The sequence below is a fragment of the Lytechinus pictus genome, chromosome 16 (assembly GCF_037042905.1).
Source record: "Lytechinus pictus isolate F3 Inbred chromosome 16, Lp3.0, whole genome shotgun sequence".
Classification (NCBI taxonomy): domain Eukaryota; kingdom Metazoa; phylum Echinodermata; class Echinoidea; order Temnopleuroida; family Toxopneustidae; genus Lytechinus; species Lytechinus pictus.
The window spans coordinates 28,190,829-28,216,602 of NC_087260.1; the positions used below are offsets into that span (position 1 = coordinate 28,190,829).

Here is a 25,774-nt window from a genome sequence, read left to right on the forward strand (position 1 = left end):
TCTTCTTTCTTGCCTTTCAACTCATTCCTATTAATTTCTTGTCATTTTCTCTTGATTCCATCTTGTTTACAGTCTTTTTCAGGAAAAACCTCCTAATCGTTATCTGTATCACCATGCAAACCTTAATCATCTTCATCTTCATCACTTATTTCAGTCGGTATTTTCCCTCTTACGAAGGGTTACCGATCGTTATACCGTGATGACACTCCCTCCTTCCACTTCTTTCTGTCTTGACGATACTTGTGCATTTCAAAGAACATTTAATTCTGTCGTAACCATCATATTTGTGCTATTCGGCAATCAGATGACGTTTGATAATGCGCTGGTGTCCATTGCGGCGACCAGAGAGAAGGTCACATCCAATTCTGTTGTGACCATTCATATTTGTGCTCTATACCTATCAGGTCCATTCAGCAGTCAGATGACGTGTGATGATGCGCTGGCGTCCATTGCTGCGACCAGAGAGAAGGTCACATCCAATTCTTTTGTAACCATTCATATTTGTGCTCTATACCTATCAGGTCCATTCAGCAGTCAGATGACGTGTGATGATGCGCTTGTGTCCATTGCTGCGACCAGGGAGAAGGTCACATCTAATTCTGTTGTAACCATCATATTTGTGCTCTATACCTATCAGGTCCATTCAGCAGTCAGATGACGTGTGATGATGCGCTTGTGTCCATTGCTGCGACCAGAGAGAAGGTCACATCCAATTCTTTTGTAACCATTCATATTTGTGCTCTATACCTACATGTATCAGGTCCATTCAGCAGTCAGATGACGTGTGATGATGCGCTGGCGTCCATTGCTGCGACCAGGGAGAAGGTCACTGACCTCAAAGCCCAGGAGGCCACCATCAGACGAGGTCTGAACATCTTCAAGATTGACCAACCTCCTTCCAAAGAAATACAACAGATGGATAAGGTATTTATTGGCCATGTTACATGAAAGATGCCATCAATTTTGTAGTCAAGTGTAAATGTAATTATATGACATGTTGTGTACAACAATCGCAATTGATTGTAAATATTGGTCATATATCTTTATGAGAGGGCCCAAGGCATGGTGCGATGAGTCTTTGCAAGTAGCCTCTATACCGTTAGTTGGAAATCATTTGAGGCTTATATAAAAACCTGTGCATATCTATTTTGGGAGTGAATCCTTAGACCTTGAATCTTCATTTTGCCTCCGACGAAGATTCTGCTAGGATCGAAAGCTTAGGCCCCTTTTTGACTTTCTAATTTACTCCATTGGCTCTCTTTATTAGATAAGCAGTTTTCAGCAGCTTCTTTTTGCCATTGATCTCCTATTCTGCTGTTGTATCACTCCCATGTGATCCTCCTTATCTAATTTGTCTTGTTTTATCCATATATGTTTGATTTTCTGTATTTGTATTTTAGTGTTTTCTTGTTTACTTTCCTTCCATAGTTAAACTTGCATAACTTTTTTTTTTTTTTTTTTTTTCTGGTATCTTTGTCTGGTCGATTTTACTTTTCAGCTTGATTTAATTAACTTTGTGTATTCTTATCATCATTCTGTTTTAGGTCCAGTTCAAATCTACTCGACTTTTTTCATTCTTTATATTTGATTTGTTTTGAATTTCCATTTTCTTTGTTTTACACCTTTTTTATTTTTTTATTCTAGGTCTCTTTCAGCTTGATTTAATTAACTTTGTGTATTCTTATTATCATTCTGTTTTAGGTCCAGTTCAAATCTACTCGACTTTTCTCCTTCTTTATATTTTGATTTGTTATGAATATCCATTTTCTTTGTTTTACACTTTTTTTTTATTCTAGGTCTCTTTTCTACCATGACTAACCATCTATCTTTATTTCACCAGCTCAGGAAGATCAAGCTGAAGGCCCTCAAGACCTCTTTTCACCAGGACAATTACAGATTTTATTCCCTCAATCGCATTATACCCACAGGCCTCCAACTTCATTGCACTCCCGGTCTCGGTACGCTCACACCTGAACTTCGCAAACGATGGAACCAGACCTTACATGGAGCTTCAGTTCGATTAATTAACATCCTCTCTGAACAGTGTATTGCTTCTCTTGATTCTTTTTCAGCTGACATCAGTAGCCTGGAAGACGAACTACGTTCTTGCTGTACCCAAACCCAATGGCTTCAGTATAATGATGAAATTGAATCTGATCTCTCTAAACACAGGTCTCTCCTCACTGAACGCAGGAACAAGAAAATAGGCAACCTCACAAAGAAGCGACAACGGTCAAACAGATTTAGACGACATACCAACAACAATGATGTATCCCCCCATTTGGTTGTTAATCTCTCATCCTCCCCTCTCTCCCAAGCAGAAACCTCTCTTCTCTCTAAAGGTCTCAAGTTTTGCCCCACGCCACCAGAAGTTGAACAGATAGCTCTCAGCCAAGACCTCTCTACATTCTATAGCAGGATACGTCTCAAAGAGTTCTTTTTAGATGCACCCCCTTCTGATCCCGAGCCCTTCTACAAGAAAAGCACATGGATTCCACCTAAGAATAGAGTTCCTTCCCTTGAAACTTACATCCAAGCTGTCTCATCCCAAGTTCGCTCCACAGATACCCTCGACACCAGAGCACATGACAACCTTCCTCGAGAAGAACGCCAGGCTCTCTCATCACTCAAAAACAGGTCCGACATCATCATCAAGCCTGCAGACAAAGGATCAGCCGTCGTTGTTATGGACCGCCAGCAGTACATCGATGAAGCCATGAAACATCTCAATAATCGATCTCACTATGCACTCCTCGATTCTGACCCTACTTGTAATTTCTCCCTACAGATCCAATCGACACTGAATGACATGAAAGAACACGAGCATCTCTCTGAGAAGGCCCACAAATTTCTCTCCCCTACTAATGCTAAACCTGCCCGCTTCTATCTCCTCCCGAAGATCCACAAACCTGGCAACCCCGGTCGACCCATCCTCTCAGGAAATGGTTCCTCAACAGAGAACATCTCCCTTTTTGTTGATTACCACATTAAGCCCCTTGTCTCACGTGCACCCTCTTACATCCACGACACTCCAGACTTTCTCAGGAAACTAAATGACATCAAGGACCAGATACCCGAGACTGCGATCATCGGCACTTTCGATGTTTCTTCACTGTACACCAGCATTCCCCACGACGAAGGTATCCAAGCATCATGTGAAGCCTTGGCCGCCAGTGGCCATTCCAGTCCCCCCATATCCGATATCAAATCTCTGATGTCTCATGTACTAACAAAAAACAACTTCACATTCATGGGCAAGCACTACCTACAGATATTCGGTACAGCAATGGGCACCCGGATGGCTCCTTCATTCGCCTGCCTCTTCATGACGAAGCTGGAACAGCAGATGTTAGATTCAGCCCCCTGTCGCCCATGGATTTGGTGGCGTTACATAGACGACATTTTCTTCATCTGGACCAGGGATGAAGACAGCCTCCATACATTCATTGACCACATCAATTCCTTCCACAGGACCATCAAATTCACTTCTGATTTCTCCCAACAGGAAACCCACTTCCTTGATGTTACAGTCCAGAAAAAGTCTAATGGTATCACCACTACCCTATACTCTAAACCCACAGATACCCACCAGTACCTCCACTCATCCAGCTGCCACCCCCGTCACTGCAAAACCGGCATCGCTTACAGTCAAGCCCTCAGACTTCGCCGTATCTGCTCCGAGGACCCTGATTTTTCCTTCCATGCCAGGAATTTGCAGAAACATCTCTGTGCCAGGGGCCACGGGGCCAGGGCAGTCCAACTGGCAATTAACAAAGTTCGTTCTCTCCCCAGATCTGAAGTTCTCAAACCAAAAAGTGACAAGGAGACCACCGACAGAATACCGCTTGTGACCACCTTCCATCCCAATCTACCCCCTCTCCGCAAAATCCTGTTTGATAACCACCACATTTTACACACTTCTGATCGTCTCCAACAGGCCGTTCCCGATACTCCCCTTCTAGCATACCGACGCCCACCGAATCTCAGGGACCTCATTGTTCGTGCTGAAGTGCCCTCCCTCACTAACCATTCTTCTCCCATACAGCATGGCACCTTCAAATGCACCAGCAACAGGTGCATCATATGTGAAATACACCTTCACGAGGGCGATACTTTCACCAGCAACTCTACCAGCCTGTCTCACCAAATCAAGGGCAACATCACATGCACTACCACTTATGTTGTATATCTCATCACTTGCAGAGTTTGTAGGGTACAATACATAGGGGAAACCAAGACCACACTCAAGAAACGATTCTACGGGCACAGATCCACCGTCAACACAGCAAAGCTGGACACTCCAGTTGGCCGCCATTTTAACCTCCCCAACCACTCCATCACTGACATGATGCTACAGGGCATCGAATCTTTAGGTACCCGTCCTGACTCAGTCCGTACTAGCAGGGAGAAGCTCTGGATGAGACGACTTCGCACCACCCAACCTCATGGCCTGAACATATCCAAGAGGGGAACGACTGATTTTTCTTTCCTATCCACTTTCAATTTATATATACGTATAATTTTTCCCCTCAGCTCTTTTGAATAGTTACATTATAGTTTCTTACTCTACTTTCCTCCCATATCTCATACAAGCTCAGCTCCAATTTTTCCTTCCTTATTCAGGCGATATAATAATTATTATATATATATATATATATATTTGTTTTTTCTCCACTCACCTCTTTTAGATTTACCACATTTGCTTATTTACATGTATACTATGGTTTCTTCATAATACACCCCCTCTCTTCTATATTTGCTTTTACCTTTTTAGGCAATTTGCTTCCTCTTTTTCACATATACAGGTTTTTTTTTTTTTTTTTTTTTTTTTTCCTACTATATAGTCTTATGTTTTTTCCCGTCACACCTAGCGGATTACAATATCAGTTACACCATATGTGTATTTATATATTTTTTCATATACATTTCTTTTTTGGATATATTTATATACATATCACTTATAGATACATATTTACACTTACCTTCTTCTCTTAGTTTGTTTAATGCTTTATCTTATATACTTATATGTCTTTTGCACATTATCAGTTGTTCCCCATTCTTTTTCTTTTTTTTCCCCATTCTTTTTCTTTTTTTCCCCCACTCTTATGCACCAGTTTATTAAGCCTTTCTTTGTAACCTGTTTGACCCACCTCTCACTAATTCTCTTGTTTTTCATCCCATTATCACTGTTTTGTTCCAGATCCTGTTTGATGTTGCCTGCCTCATTATTTTAATCCCTCTTGGCTTGAGGTCTTTTACTGGCCTTACTTACACTAACTTCCCTTTGTGTCTGCCTACTCCTTTTCTTTCATCCCCTTCACTAACCTGATTGGTCTTCTCTACTCACTAATGCCCCTTTTGTCTCCTTGTTTCTAGTGTTGCTGTAGCTTGTTTTATGGTTGTTCCACTTTATATGTTTGTCATTTTGCCTCCGACGAAGATTCTGCTAGGATCGAAAGCTTAGGCCCCTTTTTGACGTTCTAACCTTGAATCTTTGTATGGCAATTTACCAATGAGTAAGAGGATTTCAAAATATTGTCTTAAATAGGATTTAGTAGTGATCGTGCTGTGATTCATGATCCTTTTGTGTGTCTTTCTCCAATGCCCCATCCTTACAAGCTTTGCTTTTCTTAGGGTCCTTGAATTCTGTTGTAGATTTCTTCATGTATTGGTTGTTTTAGTGTTGTTAGAAAATTAGTGAACTAAATTCAATTTAATGGTACTGTTTGGCTATTATACAATGCTGATTACATCAACATTGTCTTATCCATATTTTTATTATCCTAGGACCTGGAATATATTGAGAATGTTTGGCAACTGACCAAGGAATGGGAGGAGCTGTGGAGCAAATGGAAGGTTGGCAAGTTTGCATCCCTGGTTACCACGGAGATGGAGATGACCGCCGGTCAACTCTACAAGAAACTCAATAAACTCAGCCGAGAGCTCAAGGTGAGAGAAAAAAAATCTTAGGAATTACAATGTAATCTGACTTGACAATTTGGTCTTTGTTAGAACTGTATTTTAATGATATGTAATCTCATCATCCCATCTGAAAAACAGAAATACACCTGTATTTTATTTTGTAACTTTTTAGTCTAATACGGAAACAAGCATGGATGTAACTCAATCATGTAAACAAGAAATACACATAATCAGAGATAAATGGTGCATAGCTGTCATTAAGAAACAGACAGACCTGGATTCTTCAATTCAGATTAAGTTGAAAGAATTTGGTAAATGTGGAAGAGGAAAACAAATATTGCGAAATTTATCTATGTATATTATGGAATGGAATGTAGGATTTTAATTGTTTTTTTTTTGCAGTAAATGCAAATCCATACATACAGACTCGGAGTACAAAAATGAAAAGAGGGGAATGTGTTAAGTATGCAACTATAATGATTATATTCCGTTCTTTTTAAAGCGCATTTCTTTGCTCTTAAATGAAACGATCCCGTTGTGATAAGTGTAAAATGAACCCAAGGACTACAATACCGTCTTTGCTTTTTTTTTCTGATCAGGATAAGAGCTGGGAGATTGTTGACTTCTCTAAGAACCGTGTTGATCAGTTCCGTCGTACGATGCCTCTCGTTACCGACCTTCACAACCATGCTATGAGAGAACGTCATTGGCAGCAATTGCAAGGTAACTCATAGAGATCATCTAGTGCCCGTTTCATAAAACTTGTTATAGTAACAAATTTGCAATAACAGTTCAAAACTACCAAAATTATTCCATATGATAGGCTGATTGTAAACTTGTTACAGAAATTGGGCATTTGTTATAACAAGTCTTCGTGAAACGGGCCAATGAATTGCTACTTAAGTATCATTTATGGTTATTTTCATTACAAAAATATTGGGGTAATGGAAATGGATTGCTAGTATTATGTGTTCCAATCAAACCTTTCTGAATTTTAATGCTCAGTAATAAAGTTATTCCAAATTCCTCTTTTGCACCTCTTCACCTTTCAAACACCTGGGAAGCATTTCATGGAAGGACTTGTTGCATGTTTTACCAGACAAGTCCTGTTTTATATGTCAGTTACCATATACACAGCGTTTCTCAGCCAATCAAAATCAGGAAGAGTTGTCAGATCTGACAACTTGTCAGTCAAAAATGTTGATGAAAAGTTCCCCAGAAGATATTTGACCAGAGATCCTGGGTGTATGTAGAATGTACATTTAACCAATTTTATCATTCTCTTTGGCACCTTATCACAAGACAAACTCTGGAAGTCATTTGACCACAGATCTTGACTTCATTTAGAATGCAAAATTAACCATTACCATCTTTTATATATTGCTCTCCAACACCAGACGAACTCCAGAAGACGTTTGACCACACGGCCGATGAGTTCACCCTCGAGAAGATCATAGAGCTAGGGTTCGATGCCCATGCGGAGAAGGTGGCCGAGATATCAGGAGCAGCCAGTAAAGAGTTGGCCATCGAGCAATCCCTGGCTGGTATCAGAGATGTCTGGGAGGAGACAGTCCTTGATGTGTCACCTTACAAAGACAGAGGCCATTACAGACTCAAGTAATTTTACCATTGTTATGCGTTATCACACATGACAATACATAGAGCATGTGACTCTCGCATCTAAGCTAATTTGCATCTAAAGAAAACAAAACAGTGAGAATTGAACAAAAAAAATAGAGAATTGAGAATGTACTGGGTTAATTAATGTGATAGCTGTAAAAGACATGAAAAAAACGTTTTCAAAACTTATATGAAGGTTTCATATGATCCTATATCTTTAAGATTTTTAAGTATCCATTCCATAAATAGTGTCTGTGTGAAAAAAACACAACAAACTGAACCTTTTGGTTTTACCATGGTTTGTAAAACAAAAATCAGGGCTTTAACTGAAACGAAGTGTTCTACATGGATATGGTTTAAACAGGGATTAGCAAATTAGGAAATTGGGGACACAAATGGTTCAAAATATTTTTTTAGATATTTTAGTCTTTGTACATCCTTCAGTTTGAATAGTAGGAGGGTATTATTGAGAGAACTTTCTAAAAAACCACCAGTATTATACTGCATACCTTTTGACCCCTGACCTTTGATTTCCATAGAGCTACGGATGAAGTCTTCCAGGTGCTTGAAGATAACCAGGTTACCCTCTCAACGATGAAAGCCTCCCGCTTCGTCAAGGCCTTTGAGAAGGAGGTAGACTACTGGGAGAGGACACTGTCTCACATCCTGGAAGTCATTGAGATGACCTTGACGGTCCAGAGACAGTGGATGTACCTAGAGGTGAGAGCTCAGAATGATCTTCATAAGTGAATCTCATACCCTTGTCGTGAATTCGCCCTGAAACAGTCCAAACTCCGTGTGGATCAGAATAGTGCGGACCTGGCAGTAAATTTGCAGTCATGAATTCATGAATAGTCTACATTATTTAACTGTCCCTATCGTGAATTCAAAGATGAGGTGGTAAATACAAATCCAGTGCAGATTAGCTACTTGTAATTGCACCACTCAAATTATGCAGATTTAATCTGGTCCTTAACTTTTCATGAATAGAAAAAAGTTGCATTCAGTCGGAATCCAATCATCCAGGAATTGTGAAATGGGTGTTAATGATATCCTAGTTATACTCTTACATGTCAATGTTATTGGTTGGAAATTTAATAGGTTAGTTGATATATTTGATGGATATAATCATTTGAAAATTCAATTGTTTGCAAATTGAAAACTAAATCCATGATATTTGTGGAAGCGTCGTGGTGTAGCGTTTCTGACTCTCGCCTTGTAATCAGAGGGTCGTATGTTCAAATCCCACCATGGCCTAGCGTCCTTTGGCAAGGCGTTAATCCACACTTTGCCACTCTCCACCCAGGTGTTAAATGGGTACCCGGTAGGATGTGAAAGCCTATATGTAGTATGCCTAGCAATTGAGTCTTGGAACTCTTGTTGGAATGCTCCCCAGGGAGTGGAGAAGGTGCATACATTGTATGCGGGCATGCAAGGATCCGATGACCGGGGTAATAATATGTCTGTAAAGCGCTTAGAGACGTCGTTCCGATGTATTAAGCGCTATATAAATGCGGAATATTATATTATTATATTATTTACAATATAATCCATCTATTCATTCAAATAGTCTTTGAAATGCCCATTTATTCCTGTGCCCAAAGAAACTCTGGTTATGGTCTGTGAAAATGTGCATTGTTGTCAAATCAACTTGTCGGTTAATTTGAAATTGGAAATCTATAGTTTAAAATATATCATAAGTACACCTTATATGTGGATAATAACTCAGACTTGATTGAGATTCCAAGTATTGTGTTTATTCTTATGTAGAACATCTTCCTCGGTGAAGATATCCGTAAACAGCTCCCCCGTGAGTCGGCAGAGTTTGACAGCGTCAACGCAAACTGGAAAATCATCATGGTCAGATTACACAAGGATAACAATGCTCTACGTGGCACTCATCATGAAGGTAAATACTAGGCATTTATATCCTTTTTTTGCATGGAATGTCGTTATGTGTTTATTGTTAATAATATATTGGGGCCGTTGACATTATCTGATATGTCTGAGTGACTACTCCCTTCAATATAGACATTAGATTATTAACACTAATTAGAAATTTGATATTGGAGATGATTTTGGGGTTACACTAGTAAAACAGTTTGCTTTCTTTGTGAATCTACATGTAAATGCAAGTAAAAAACCCAGGGGAACTACAGCTTTACATCCTCTTCAAGAGATTAAGCATAGAAGATGAAATCTCTTACCAAATATTGTTTGGTCACAGACATCTCATTGGTCAGTCTGAAGAATGAATTCCTGGTTTTTTATCACATTATCACTTGCCTTTGAAAATGTACAGAAGTGCCTATTTTAGATGATTTTGTGACTCTTTTATTTCATCAATTCTTAGCTGCATTCTCTGTGTCATACATTTTTGTTCACCAATGGAGTTTCTCATTGTATTCCACTGTTCAGTTGGTGAGCCATCACGATTCTTGTATTGTACTTACTGTTAAAAATCATCTTTTGACTGCATAGGTCTGCTTGAAACTTTGAATGAGATGAACAACAAGCTTGAGGAGATCCAGAAATCCTTGGACATGTACCTGGAGACCAAGAGACAGATCTTCCCTCGGTTCTACTTCCTCTCCAACGATGACCTTCTGGAGATCCTTGGCCAGTCCAAGAATCCTGAAGCAGTAAGTCTACAAAGCCAAACCTTGTAATCACTTGATCTGTAGCAATATCAAACAACCTGATCATATTGTCAGATCATTTTTCTTGTCTTCTTGTAGTAAAGTTATTTGGACTATTTACAGCAACACCAATAATTTACATTTTGATATACAAATGGACTCTTCAATGCACAAGCCCTTTTGGAAAACAACCCATCGTGATAATGCAAAAAACAAGATCCCCCCCCTCCTCATAAGTTAAAATCAGCCCTAAATCTTTAACGTGATAAGTCTTTGCATCTTTCTGTGTATAGGTTGTAACCTCATCTGAAGGAGTGTTTTGATGGCATCAAGACTCTTAAGATAATATCCTCTTTATCTATCTTTTCACTCTCCTAGGTTCAGCCTCATCTGAAGAAGTGCTTTGATAACATCAAGACTCTTAAGATAATATCCTCTTTATCTATCTATTCACTCTCCTAGGTACAGCCTCATCTGAAGAAGTGCTTTGATAACATCAAGACTCTTAAGATAATATCCTCTGTATCTATCTATTCACTCTCCTAGGTTCAGCCTCATCTGAAGAAGTGCTTTGATAACATCAAGACTCTTAAGATAATATCCTCTTTATCTATCTATTCACTCTCCTAGGTTCAGCCTCATCTGAAGAAGTGCTTTGATAACATCAAGACTCTTAACCCTAATTCTCCCGGGGGGGGGGGGCCATTATGGCCCCCCCTCAACAATTTTCGCGATATATCTGCTGCGCAAAATTTTTTGACCTCGCCGCTCACTGACTTTTTACTTTCAAGTCTCGCGCAAATTTTGAGACCAAATTTGTGACGCCCGGGTACGCGGTTACGACATTACGCAACACTATGTAAGTGCATGTCAGACCCAAAATTGCTCATAAACGTGATTTCATGTACAAATCCAATGCAAATTGTGTATTTGGCCAAAATTCATAAATGTATCATTATTTCTACTTTTAATGATTAAACTTAATTTATTTTGCCTTGTTTATGATCAGGATTAAGTCTGGAATGATTTCCATTGAAAAAACAATAAAAAACAAAAAGTAAAAAAACAAAGAAATACATAAGAAATTTAAAAAACAATAAAATACATAAGAAATCGGTCTTGGTACCAGAATTTTTTTCATTCACAATTGTTAGGAATGCTATAAAGAATATTTTCACCAAAAAGTAGCATTCTAGGAGCTTTATTTAGTGAATCAGAGCAAAAAGTATGATTTCATGAATAAATTAGCATAATTAATTCATATAAAATAAAAATATATATGAATTCAGTGAAATTTACCAATGCAACTGCGTAGATTACGTCATTCTCTACCATCATGCAAATTTTCGTTGTGATCGCGCAATCCACAGCTGAGATCTTAAGGGGGGCCATAATGGCCCCCCCCCCCCCCCCCCCCCCCCGGGAATGACAAGAATAAAAATACCCCGGGAGATTGAGGGTTAAGATAATATCCTCTGTATCTTTCCATTCACATCTGTAGGTTCAGCCTCATCTGAAGAAGTGCTTTGATAACATCAAGACTCTTAAGATAATATCCTCTGTATCTATCTATTCACTCTCCTAGGTTCAGCCTCATCTGAAGAAGTGTTTTGATAACATCAAGACTCTTAAGATAATATCCTCTTTATCTATCTATTCACTCTCCTAGGTTCAGCCTCATCTGAAGAAGTGCTTTGATAACATCAAGACTCTTAAGATAATATCCTCTTTATCTATCTATTCACTCTCCTAGGTTCAGCCTCATCTGAAGAAGTGCTTTGATAACATCAAGACTCTTAAGATAATATCCTCTTTATCTATCTATTCACTCTCCTAGGTTCAGCCTCATCTGAAGAAGTGTTTTGATAACATCAAGACTCTTAAGATAATATCCTCTTTATCTATCTATTCACTCTCCTAGGTTCAGCCTCATCTGAAGAAGTGCTTTGATAACATCAAGACTCTTAAGATAATATCCTCTGTATCTATATATTCACTCTCCTAGGTTCAGCCTCATCTGAAGAAGTGCTTTGATAACATCAAGACTCTTAAGATAATATCCTCTGTATCTATCTATTCACTCTCCTAGGTTCAGCCTCATCTGAAGAAGTGTTTTGATAACATCAAGACTCTTAAGATAATATCCTCTATCTATTCACTCTCCTAGGTTCAGCCTCATCTGAAGAAGTGCTTTGATAACATCAAGACTCTTAAGATAATATCCTCTGTATCTATCTATTCACTCTCCTAGGTACAGCCTCATCTGAAGAAGTGCTTTGATAACATCAAGACTCTTAAGATAATATCCTCTGTATCTATCTATTCACTCTCCTAGGTTCAGCCTCATCTGAAGAAGTGCTTTGATAACATCAAGACTCTTAAGATAATATCCTCTGTATCTATCTATTCACTCTCCTAGGTACAGCCTCATCTGAAGAAGTGTTTTGATAACATCAAGACTCTTAAGATGCATAAGATGGGAATCACCCAGAAGTTTGAGGCTCAAGGAATGTGTTCAGCGGATGGAGAGTATGTAGAGTTTGGTCACCCTGTTCTCCTTGAAGGCCCTGTTGAGGTAAGCCTGGATAAGATGTTTGAAAGCGCTTCTTCGAATATTAGATGGGTACTACGGGATGTTTCTTAAAAACTATATAATAATAATATATGTGATTTGTAATGCGCCAAATCCACTCGGCAGAGTGCCCAAGGCGCAGTAATGGTATGCTCAGTTTTTGAAAGGCTGGAAGTGAGGTGCAAAATATGAATCAAAATTTCCTTTTACAATTAAACTCTTTGTCCTATGAAATGCAATGCTGGTATTTCATGTGGTGTGGCCAACCATTAAAAAATTGTGATTTTATATGAATATAGAATGTAAAAAAAACATTAAAAAGAGTGATAAACCAAATCCAATTTTTTGTTTGCTTGTTCTATGATGTTTTAAAATGATTGCTAATATAAGTTTTTAACATTCTGGTGGCCTATGGCCCACAAGCTAAGCTTCTTAGTAGGTCAACACATTTCATTTCCATCTGTTCTCATGGGTGTTACTAATGTTCCATAAAAAGTAGTGCATGTATTATGTATATTATCCTGTAATTATTTACTTTTGTTCTTTGCTATTTACTTGTATTCCAATAATCTACTGTTGTTATTGTTGTTGCTTGATATCGGAATTGAAACGAAATAAAGATTCATTCATTCATTCATCTGTGTGTGTTCTTAATGCACAATACAGGATTAGAGCTTGAATGAGTACAAAAGCACAATTGAATAGGAACTGTTTCTCTTTTTTTCATATGAAGTGTTGACTAGATTTAACAGAAACAAGCCAGTTGAGGTGAATCGTCATTCAGAGTGTGCTTGTAAGATTTTAAGTATCAAGTTTTACATTTTGTTGCTATGTTAAGCTTAGAAGTTAAACTCATGATTTAAAGGATTTTTTTCTTGAAAATATTTTCTTACATGGTATTACCTAGTAATTAATCTGACAAAAGTATTTTCCATGCTTTTGCCAGATGTGGGATTGCTGTGGCTTTCATATCCCCCATTGCTTTTTCTATTCAGAAATGGAAATATGATTTAGGCTTTCAGTAAGGCACCTAAATTACAATGCATTTTATTCATTTGACAGGCCTGGCTGTGTGACATTGAGAGAACAATGAGATGGACTCTGAAAGATATCTTGAAGCAGTGTAAGATTGCTCTGAAGAAGAGTCTTAGCAAGAGAGATAAGTGGGCCAAGGAATGGCCTGGACAGGTAAGATGACTTCACTCAAGGATTGATGGAGGAATGGAGTAATAAAGACAAAGAGAAAGAAAAAAAATGAGAGGAGACGATTAAATGGGCTTGAAAGATCTCCACAAGCAGTGTGAGATTGCTGTAGATAAAGTAGATACATGTTACAGGGAAATAATTTAATCTATTTAGGGGCTATTTCTTTTGATACCAAAATTATCTTTTGTATTGAAATCAATGGTCATCTGTGGTAACTATTTTGAAACTTGAATCGAAGTGCCATTTGTATTTCATGGGGGGAGGGTGCTATTTATTGCCACTGGCTCTCATGTTGATAGTAATGCATTGCAAAGTCCAGAAGATTCTTATTTGAAGTACTTTTGTCATTTTCTTTCTTATGACTTCATGTTTTTATAAGCCATGACTTAATTGTAAGTAGCTAACCTGATTTTCTTCTTACCTTTGTATAGATGCTGATTACATCAAGTCAGATGCAATGGACGGCCGATGTCACCAAAGCTCTGGCGACCACCAAGGAAAGAGGAGATAAGAAGGCTCTCAAGAGCATGAAGAAAAAACAGGTGAGTGGATACAAATAAATTAATGAATAAATAATAATAAGGAATAATGATTATACACAGTGCTTGCTTTTTTAGCACTCCACAGTAAAAGGAGCATAATTATCCTGGCTTTAGCAGAGGTGCAGTTACATGCTCTGCATTGCCTTATCCATATATATTCATTTAATAACTTTATTCATATGTATGTGAACAAAATGTCCATATACATATGAATGAAGTTATTGAATAAATTACAAAGTACACTTTACAATTTCTAATGTCATTAACTCTGATTTATGATTCCTCCTGTCAGATTTCCATGCTGAACAAGTTCTCCGAGATGATCCGAGGCAACCTGCCCAAGATGCTGCGTGCCAAGGTGGTAGCCCTGGTCACCATCGAAGTCCACGCCAGGGATGTGATTGAGAAACTGATCAAGGCCAGTGTAAACGATGTCACAGCCTTTGAATGGCTGATGCAGCTTCGCGTCTACTGGGATAAGGAGATTGATGACTGTGTGGTTAGGCAGACCAACACGCAGTTCCAGTATGGTTATGAGTATCTGGGTAACTCAGGACGTCTGGTCATCACTCCGTTGACTGACAGGTAGGTGTGATTTGAATAATGATATAGGATTTGTATAGTGTACATATCCACCTTGTTAGGTGCTCAAGGCGCTCCTATTATGATTGGTGAATTAAATTGAATTGAATTGAATTGAATTTAAATAGATTGAATTGAATGGAATCAAATCAATCAATCAAATTGAACTTAATTAAAAGGGTGAATTGTATTGAATTGAATTTGATTGTTACTGAATAGGAATAAAAGTGTGAACCAAACTGATTTGAATTTAATTGAGTTGAACTGAATTGAACTGATCTGAGCTGAACTGAACTGAATTGACTTGAATTGGATTTGATTGAATTGAATTTAACTGAACTGAATGGAACTAAATTGTACTGGATTGAATTGAACTGAACTGATCCAAACCAAACCAAATGGAACAGAAAGGAAAGGAGCACGAGTAATCAGTATGAGCAGACAAATACTAAAGAAATGAATAGAAATTAAATAAAATAACCTGTCAAAATGGCAATTAATATAAATGAGTTTAACTAAACCATTAGATGTACCACTTTAGTTGTAAAAATTGTTTTTTTAGGTGCTACATGACCCTAACCACAGCTCTTCATCTTCACCGTGGTGGTAGCCCTAAAGGACCGGCCGGTACGGGTAAGACCGAGACCACCAAGGATCTTGGTAAGGCTTTGGGCAACTATGTCATCGTTGTCAATTGCTCTGAAGGTCTGGATTTCAAGTCTATGGGAAGGATGTTCTCCGGTCTAGCTCAGGTACGATCTAAAGCCGGTATTTAGATTGAATATAATATGTGGTTCATTTGGATTTCACTTTGATAAAATGCTGGAATAATGATTTTTCCCTATAGCTATATATTTGTGGGTCTAACTGGTGCATGTACGTGTAGGATTCGGCATGCTGTCATCCTTGTGCTGAAATATTTTCTTCTAGTATTATTTATTTATTTTTATAGTCGAGGGTTCATTAAAAAGAATTATACAAAATCATATCAGGCAGTAATTTCCTATTAAAACATGGAATGTGCATCCACTGGACTGCCAGAGCAAAAAAAATAACTGAAAAAATGTTGTCAGTTATGACTATCTGACCAATTCAGCAGATGCTTAGAGAGAGAAAAATATGAGAATAAGAAAAGAGGAAATACAATAATGAAATTGTATATCGAATGATCTTGATAGCTCTTGGTGTGGTGCTTAAGGCCTTTTTAAAACTGTATCAGGATTTGTAATTGTTTATAGCACTGCTACAATTAGTATACTCATGAATTCAATTTTTTCTGATTTTTTTTTCTTCAAATTTGTCTGAATTACCTGGTGGGTGTTTCATAAAGCTGTTCGCAAGTCAAGAGCGACTTTTGAGAATGACTGGTGAACCTTTCTTACATGCTAAATAATCACCAATGAACATTTAATGGTGAATATCATTTACCACAAGAAAGGATCACCAGTCGTTCTTAAAGTCACTCTTAACTTACAAACAGCTTTATAAAATGGACACCGGACATGTTATTTTTTAAATGTATATTATCACTAAATTGCCATTGACTTTTCTTGACCATGTTTTTATTCCTAGACTGGTGCCTGGGGATGCTTTGATGAGTTCAATCGTATCAACATTGAGGTATTGTCTGTAGTGGCCCAACAGATCCTCTCGATCCTATCAGCCCTAGCTGCCGGGTCATCTCGCTTTGTCTTTGAGGGACGAGAGATCAACCTTGTCTGGTCGTGTGGTATCTTTATCACCATGAATCCTGGTGAGTTCTAAATTACCCGGCCTAGTTGGTGTTTCACAAAGTCGTTTGTAAGTTACGAGCGACTTCACAAACGACTGGTGATCCTTTCTTAGGAGCTCAATCAACACCAATGAAAATTTGATATATATTATTTACCTCAAGAAAGGATCACCAGTCTTTTGTAAAGTTGCTTGTAACTTACAAACAGCTTTATGAAACACCCACCAATATTGTTAACAGTATGTCATCTTTTACTTCCTAACTCTTTTGGTTGATGTTAATGAATACAGATACAAATCCTTTGTTTACACATGTTTTTCTTCTCATTTAAGATTTTAAATGATCTTATTTTGTCTTCAGTTTACCATTTACTCGCATTCAGTTACATTTAAGTTTTTTGACATTTTATTAACAATTGCCTATATTTGTTAAACTTTTATATTTTAATTCATATTATTATTTCTATGCATGTATGTACAGTCGAAGCTTTATGAATAAAGAATGAATTTTGCAATGTCTTGAGCAGTCTCTTGTTTGATATCTAAAAAAAAATGAATGGCTTGAATGGAATTGACTTTGTCTATGTCACCTTTCTTCCCCCATTAACAGGATACGCTGGTCGTACTGAGTTACCTGACAATCTGAAGTCTATGTTCAGACCTATCTCTATGGTTGTTCCTGACTCTGCTTACATCGCTGAAATCATCCTCTTTGGAGAAGGATTCGGCAATACAAGGGTAAGGGAGAACAATTCTTTCAATTAATTGGATTTCTTTATTCATAAAGTACTTGACACTTAGTCACAAACATTGTTTTGAATGTGTGGTCTGGAACCATGATTTATGCAGATTTCATACATTAATACAGTGTGCATATTTGAAAGACTTCAGTAATGAATGGGTAACTGGAGTAAAGATGGTGGAGCTTTTTTGGCCCCCAAAAAGCTCCATCACCATGAAAAAAGAGAAAGAAAAGGAAAGGAAAAGGGTAAAATGTAATATTATTTTCCAAATATTGTCGAAATCTATAAGAAAATGAGCTTATTATGAAAGGTCAAGAATTGTGCATGCTTGCAACTTCTTATTTTGTCCCATACACCATGTTTGGCCCCTTATTATTATTTTTTTTTGCACGTCACTGGGCTTAACTCTACTCTAATTTACTTTTCCAAGGTATTTTTGCACACTGTGCTGAGTTCAGCCCAGGTGACAGTGGGGCCCTTGCAGGACTCATTCTTTGAAATGCTTGTGCACTGTAAAATCTTGCTAGGCTAAAACCAGGGTGATAATATCACATCCTTTGGAAGTGCGTAGCGATGTTTGCTCATAAGGTGATGTGCACTAGATGTACAAGACCCTCCAATACACACCGCAAGAAATCTCAGCTCCACTGAAATGTACAGAGAACAAATTTAACCCTAGGAGAAAAGGCCTTTGCCACTTCAGCTCCATCTTTCTGGAATGCTCTTCCACTGAGGATCTGATCAGCAGAATTCGTTGAGGCATTTTAAAAGTATTTAAAATCCTATCTGTTTTCACTTTTGTTACGAGCAAACATTATTTTATCTGTAATCCCCCATCCCTCTGTGCCGAGAATAGTTTAGTAGATAGATAACGCATAAGAAATGCTGTGGTTATTATAATGTTGATGATAATGTTTCTTATCTTCCAGGTACTAGCCAAGAAAGTCCACACCCTCTACTCCCTGGCCGTACAGCAGCTGTCCAAGCAGGATCATTATGACTTTGGTCTCCGTGCCCTCACCTCCGTGCTCCGCTACGCCGGGAGGAAGAAGAGAGGATTCCCTAACGTTCCTGATGAAGAGGTAAGGTAGCTCAAAAGAAAAACTTTGATTATAAACTTGTGATAATTCATCATGTTGGTACACGAATCAACATTTTAACGCCCCCAAGCATTGGTGCAGAAACACCTAGACCAGAGAAACCCATCAAACTGGAGACAATTACGTGAATAAGTTGTAAATATTTCGTAACTCTTCTTCATTGATACTTCCTTAGGTGCTGCTGTTGGCCATGAAAGACATGAACGTTCCGAAGATGACCTGCACAGATCTTCCCCTCTTCAATGGCATTGTCTCGGATCTCTTCCCTGGCATCGATGCTCCAGTCATTGATTATGGCAAGGTATGGTGGAGTGCAATTACTGTCTGGGGGAAAAAGAAAGAATTATTGTAGATACTCATATTGTTTGATATATTTCGTTTTAAGGAATGAATTTTGGTGGCATGAAATTTGCAGGTCTGTAAATCAAGCACAAGTCTTGCAGTTGATTGAAGAATTTGAAATTGATTTACTGTTGTGAAATATGATCTATCATTAGCTATTGATCGCAAGTAAGATTCTTGAAATACTCCTTCTACTTTTTATACTGTGATGTGTACTGTCTGGTGAAATGAAGAAAATTGCTGGTCATGCAGAAGAGAGCAAACAAAATGTAGGGTATGGAAACTTAACCATGTAAAGAATGAAAGGATGAGAAAAAAACTTCATGGAGATGATATATACTGCTAAAAAAACTCCATCTGATGTAGAGTTTTTAAACACTATAGAAAGGTGCATGTGGTTTTATATATGGCTCTGAAATTGGCATAAATGTGAACCCAATACAATGAGCAGGAGTAATAATAATAATAGCTGGATATATGCGCGTTTTGTCAAAAGATACATGGCGGTGCTATTATTACCACAGCTTTTGCTCAAACTAAAGTCACTGGCGCTTGGTGCATTCAAGGAATTAATCCTGCCAGGTACCCATTCACCTCACCTGGGTCGAGTGCAGCACGGTGTTGATAAATTTCTTGCTGAAGGAAAACACGCCATGGCTACGATTTGAACCCATGACCCTCTGTTTTAAAGGCGAGAGTCAGAACCACTAGACCAAGATGTGCCCACAAAAACGAGGGTCGCGGCAAAAAGCCTGAAGAACATTGCTCTGTAGTAGTGTAGTAAGACTATCTGCATGCAGAAGTTTGATTCCTTTGTAAAGATTAGTGCTTATGGAGTTTGAGTAAAGAAATGAAGCTGCATCTTGCTGCTCCTGTCATAATGTTCTCCATTCTTTTCTGGTTACCAGATGAAATCGGTGATTGAGTCTGAGCTTGTCAAGGCCGGTTTACAGCCAATCCAGTCATCTATCCTCAAAGTCATACAGCTCTTTGAGACCAAGAACTCTCGCCACTCTGTCATGATCGTCGGTAAGACCAACAGTGGCAAGACGGTGTCCTGGCGCATCCTACAGTCCACACTATCCAGACTGAAGAAAGAAGGTGATGACAGCTACAATCTTGTCAAGGTAAGCAGGAAATAAATTTACATGGTCATTCGTTGATGTTGACCAAATCATCTTTATGCAGTATTGCGCATTCAGTTACATGTTTGTTCAAAAACAATTTAGCTCCTAACTTACTAACTCATTTATTTTTGTTTCTTTTTAGGAGTTTCCAATCAATCCTAAAGCTCTGTCTTTAGGAGAGTTGTATGGAGAGTTTGATCTGAACACTAATGAGTGGACTGATGGTGTCCTGTCTTCAGTAATGAGACAGACGTGTGCTGGTAAGTAATTACAATATCTTAAGGATGACAATTAATTGATGATGATGAATGATGATGATACTAACGATGTTTGGAATGGGGATGATATTGGCATGGCTGGTAATGTTCATGATGACATTGTTGAATGTGTGAAAAAAATCATTATCATTATCATCATAATTTCTATTGTCTACATGTACATCCAAGGTATATCAACATTAAGGTGGTGGTGTAATGATGGTGATTATGATAGTGATTATGATGATGACGTGGTGGTGGTGGTGGTGATGATTATGATGATGATGATGATGATGATGATGATGATGATGATGATGATGATGATGATGATGATGATGATGATGGTGATGATGATGATGATGATGATGGTGATGGTGATGATGATGATGATGATGATGATGATGATGATGATGATGATGATGATGATGATGGTGATGATGATGATGATGATGATGATGATGATGATGATGATGGTGATGGTGATGGTGATGATGATGATGATGATGATGATGATGATGATGATGGTGATGATGATGATGATGATGATGATGATGATGATGATGATGATGATGATGATGATGATGGTGATGGTGATGATGATGATGATGATGATGATGATGATGATGATGATGATGATGATGGTGATGATGATGATGATGATGATGATGATGACGATGACGATGCATGATGATGATGATGATGATGATGATGATGATGATGATGATGATGATGATGATGATGATGATGATGATGATGGTGATGATGATGATGATGGTGATGATGATGATGATGATGATGATGATGATGATGATGGTGATGGTGATGATGATGATGATGATGATGATGATGACGATGACGATGACGATGATGATGATGATGATGATGATGATGATGATGGTGATGGTGATGGTGATGATGATGATGATGATGATGATGATGATGATGATGATGATGATGATGGTGATGATGATGATGATGATGATGATGATGATGATGATGATGATGATGGTGATGATGATGATGATGATGATGATGATGATGATGATGATGATGATGATGGTGATGATGATGATGATGATGATGATGATGATGATGATGATGATGATGATGATGATGACGATGATGATGCATGATGATGATGATGATGATGATGATGATAATGAAGATGAAGATGATGATGATGATGATGATGATAATGAAGATGAAGATGAAGATGAGGTTGATGATAATGATGGTGGTGGTAGGGATGATCATAATGGTGATGATAGTGGAGATGATCAGGATGGTATTGATGGTGCTGCTGTCAGTGCTGAGGCTGATGAAGATATTAATTCTTCATCTGCCATATTCCAGCATATTCCTTTGTGTGCCATCACCCTGGCTAACCCTATCCACCAATCTCCTTGACTTAATCCTCCATTTTATCCTGTCCCTATCTTTTTTCTCTAGATGAGAAACCTGATGAGAAATGGCTTCTCTTTGATGCACCTGTTGATACCCTGTGGATTGAGAGTATGAACTCTGTTATGGACGATAACAAGGTCTTGACCCTCATCAATGGTGAACGTATCGCTATGCCTGATCAGGTAGGTCCAAAGCAACGTTGGCAATGGCAACTTCTTTGGAAACCTAGGTATTTCCCGCCTAGGTGGGAAATAATGGGAAAACCTTGTAAATGCTTGGAAGTACAGGGAGGTATAGGGAAATGCTAGATAAGCCTGAGAATCACCAGGGCAATACCAGAAAAAAATCAAGAAGTATATTTTGTAGTATTTCCTTGCATTTTCAACTATCTCCCATTTTCTTCAAAAATTATCAATGCGGTATTTACCAGTGTTGTAGTCAAGGCTCAAACCTCCAAGGCCAAGGCTAAGGCCAAGGCTTTAATACCCAAGGCCAAGGCTTCAATACCCAAGGCCGAGGCCAAGGCATGCAAACCCAAGGCCAAGGCCAAGGCCTGAAAACCTCAAGGCCAAGGCCAAGGCATTTCAAACTTTCAATACATGTATATGGAACAATGAGACAACAATGCTTAGGCGGCAGACATGACACACAGGGCAAAATGTATTAAAGGTGTGAGCGAGTTAAAATTTTGACCCTTGTACTTGTAAAACAAAAAGAATTTCATGATAGATTTAGACATTATTAAAATAATAATATAGTTACCTTTGTACATTTAGTACATTATTTTTCTAGGCGATTTACATTTCAATAATTATCATTACCACGGTCATCTGATCCTTGCATTCTCAACGTATGTCTTTCTCCACTCCCTGGGACAGGGGATGCAGAACGTTTTTTTTTGGGGGGGGGGGGAGATGTCAAAGCCTAAAAATACACTTATACATGTAAGTCAAAATGAAAGCCTTTTTAAAGTGATTTCTAATTGATAAGACTGATTTAGGCTTTACTTTTCTGCCAGAAAGCGTAGCGAGCGAGCGGTTTTGAAAAAAAAAATCAATTCTGAAGTTGTAAAACGCGATTTTCGGTCAATTATGGCGCTAATCACTGTTAAAAGGGCATCCTTGCGAGATGTTGCCAGCACGAACCACGAGCTCAAACTTTTGGACATTTCGTGTAATGAGAAATGAAAATTAAATATTCCGAGCTGTTTTTGAACTCATGAAAAAGATGTGCATCTTACTAAAGAATTAACGCAAACGCGAAGCGCGAGCTGAAATTTTACTGACCAGAAAAGGAAGCTGTTCTGGACTGCATTTCGTGACTCATAAATAGGATACATTAAACTCAACAATCAAATAATGCGAGCGCAAAGCGCGAGCCCAAAAATTTGTGATATTCTAACCTGAAAACTGGACATTCTACGCATTTTTTTTTGTAAAAGGAAACAGAATGAGTACCTTACTTAACAATAATTTATGCGAGCGCGGTCCAAAATTAGGTGATTTTTAATCTAAAATGTATCATGACTTACTCTAAAAATGGTACACTAAAAAAGGGCACATTTGATTTGGAAAAAAAGGCATTTTCGATTTTAGAAAACGGGCATTTTTTCCTACAGGGAATTTTTCGGGGGGGGGGGGGGGCGAGAGAGCACAAAGCGCGAGTTGAAATTTTCAAATGCTGACCTGAAAATGAGTCATTTTTAGGACTCTTGTCAGTTTTCATGTTTTTTTTTCTGCTTACAACCAATATTAAATTTCAATTCTCTTTTCTTGTATCTTCTATTAATTTACCTCAAAAACCAGAATAAAGAATACTAAAAAATAAAGTTATATTCAAAAGGATATAAAATAAGCGGGGCACACCCCACACCATTAGTTGGGGGAGGTTAAATCTTAATTATTTCTTAAAACAATAAAATAAGAGTTTTCTATGAAACCACACTGACACAAAAACAAATATTTTGTTTGTTTCCTTGAAACTGTAGTGAAATGACATTCACTGTCGAACCATATGATTAAAAATAAGTAACCTTTTTTTTTACTCTCTTGTCAATCTGAGACACTATACCCCCCCCCCCAAAAAAAATAGATGTACTGCCTATCAACATATTAACTGATTTAGCAGTATATTCTGCTAAACCAGCCTCCCCCTTCGCCTCTCTATCTCTATGTCTTGCCTGTTGTGTTCAAGTTTACCAAATCTTTTCAGAATATCAATAAGACTTAACACATTCTTGTTGGTCAAAGATAATACAAGGAAAATCCTAATGGTCCATAGAAATCATCCTTGTTATCATTCTTTAGAGTTACATGTAGCTATTCTTAAAGTATGAAAATTGTTGTCAATATTGCAGTCAGATCTGTCAGAATTATTCCTGTCATAAAATCACTATAATCTTTATCATTATCATTATTATTGATTTTGCCATTATCATTTTTAAACAACATATTACCAATTATAATGTTATTTTTCATCACTTCTGTTTTCTTTGTTACTTAATTATGTGATGATAATTCTTGATAATTAAAATTGATGACACTTCTAAGTACACTTACTACTGCTGCTGCTACTGCTACTGCTGACTGGTAGTATTGACCATTAGTGTCATTAGATATACAGAACAATTTAAACATTTGTAACTACTATAAAAACAAATGAAAGTACAAAATATAAAATGCCTTGAAAAAGCCTTGAAAATGCCTTGAAATGCCTTGAAATTTCAAGGCTCAAAATCCTCAAGGCCAAGGCCAAGGCCCTCGCAAGGCCAAGGCTTGAATGTTCAAGGCCAAGGCTTTGAAAAAGTAGGCCTTAAGGCCAAGGCCGAGCATCAAGGCACTACAACACTGGTATTTACCAGTATATCCCACTAGCATTTCCCATTCTGGTCAGATTCAAAGCCACTTCTGATATGCTCCAGGACAGTCGCTTAATTGCATATTAATTAAGCCTGTTCTCAAATGGTTTAGGATAACATTATTGGTCATTCAAGAAGATACTTCCTCTGAAAGGATTAAACACCTTGTTAATGTATTAATTTTACCTTTATTTGAATATTGCTGTAATGCTTGGCAAACCTGATCTTAAAATACTAAAGATTAAGAAAATGCGTTTTTGGTGCACAGACGGGCCATTCTACGTGTATATGACATTCATCAGTATTCACCAACTCAAAGAGCAATTCATATCTTGTACGATTTTCACAAGTTTCAACCTGATCTGATGTTTTGATCGAAATTGTATTTCAGGTGACCTTACTGTTTGAGGTTGAAGATCTGGCTGTAGCATCTCCCGCTACTGTAAGTCGTTGTGGTATGGTGTATACTGACTACGCCGACCTGGGATGGCAACCTTACGTCACCTCGTGGCTGTCCAAGATCAAGGACAAGGTATTAAAACTTGACCTTTTTGAACACGTGCAGGCGTAGGTACCAACCATGCATGTAGTATCTTCTTTTATTTGATGTACGATACAAAGAGCCATGTAGACAAGACAGTTTCACGTTTGCTTTTATCACCAAAGATGCTTACAAGAGGGTTTTCATGAAGTTGTCAGCATTGATTTAAATTGTCAGCTCTGATGATGTGAAACCCTTGGTTTTGATTGTCTAAGGAGTTTTTCAGGTAGCTTAGGTCTTGAGATGATGATATCCATTGTGGCTATGACACATTGAGCAAAACTGTTCTGAATGTTGCATTTGCAATTTATATAATGTAAGTTTACTATAATTTGTTTTCTCTCTCTCTCTCTCCAGCAACAACAAGATATCATCCAGCACCTGTTTGATAAATACCTGATGAAGATACAGGACTTCAAACGTCACAACTGCAAGGAGCTGGTGACCATCTCCGAGCTCAACGGCGTTGCCTCGTTCTGTAACCTCTACTCTGCTCTTGCCACAGAAGAAAATGGAGTAAGCAGTTCATACTTGGTTACTTCATTTACCAGTATATACATGAATACTAATGTATCTTGGGTATTATTTT

The 25,774-nt window shown here is 38.0% G+C and overlaps 1 protein-coding gene across 1 annotated transcript in view; it reads left to right on the forward strand.

Moving 5' to 3' along the window:
* Positions 1 to 25,774, forward strand: part of LOC129278546 (dynein axonemal heavy chain 2-like) — an 87,059-nt gene that overhangs the window by 24,877 nt on the left and 36,408 nt on the right. Inside the window, exons 24-44 of the mRNA XM_064111536.1 lie at positions 761 to 924; positions 5,788 to 5,949; positions 6,522 to 6,645; positions 7,320 to 7,539; positions 8,082 to 8,262; positions 9,313 to 9,451; positions 10,024 to 10,184; positions 12,601 to 12,756; positions 13,816 to 13,941; positions 14,391 to 14,501; positions 14,794 to 15,086; positions 15,646 to 15,835; positions 16,656 to 16,836; positions 17,425 to 17,552; positions 18,487 to 18,639; positions 18,833 to 18,958; positions 19,908 to 20,126; positions 20,269 to 20,386; positions 21,833 to 21,969; positions 25,036 to 25,176; positions 25,543 to 25,701. Of these exons, the coding sequence (XP_063967606.1) occupies positions 761 to 924; positions 5,788 to 5,949; positions 6,522 to 6,645; positions 7,320 to 7,539; positions 8,082 to 8,262; positions 9,313 to 9,451; positions 10,024 to 10,184; positions 12,601 to 12,756; positions 13,816 to 13,941; positions 14,391 to 14,501; positions 14,794 to 15,086; positions 15,646 to 15,835; positions 16,656 to 16,836; positions 17,425 to 17,552; positions 18,487 to 18,639; positions 18,833 to 18,958; positions 19,908 to 20,126; positions 20,269 to 20,386; positions 21,833 to 21,969; positions 25,036 to 25,176; positions 25,543 to 25,701 (3,389 nt within the window). The remainder of the gene's footprint in view (positions 1 to 760; positions 925 to 5,787; positions 5,950 to 6,521; positions 6,646 to 7,319; positions 7,540 to 8,081; positions 8,263 to 9,312; positions 9,452 to 10,023; positions 10,185 to 12,600; positions 12,757 to 13,815; positions 13,942 to 14,390; positions 14,502 to 14,793; positions 15,087 to 15,645; positions 15,836 to 16,655; positions 16,837 to 17,424; positions 17,553 to 18,486; positions 18,640 to 18,832; positions 18,959 to 19,907; positions 20,127 to 20,268; positions 20,387 to 21,832; positions 21,970 to 25,035; positions 25,177 to 25,542; positions 25,702 to 25,774) is intronic.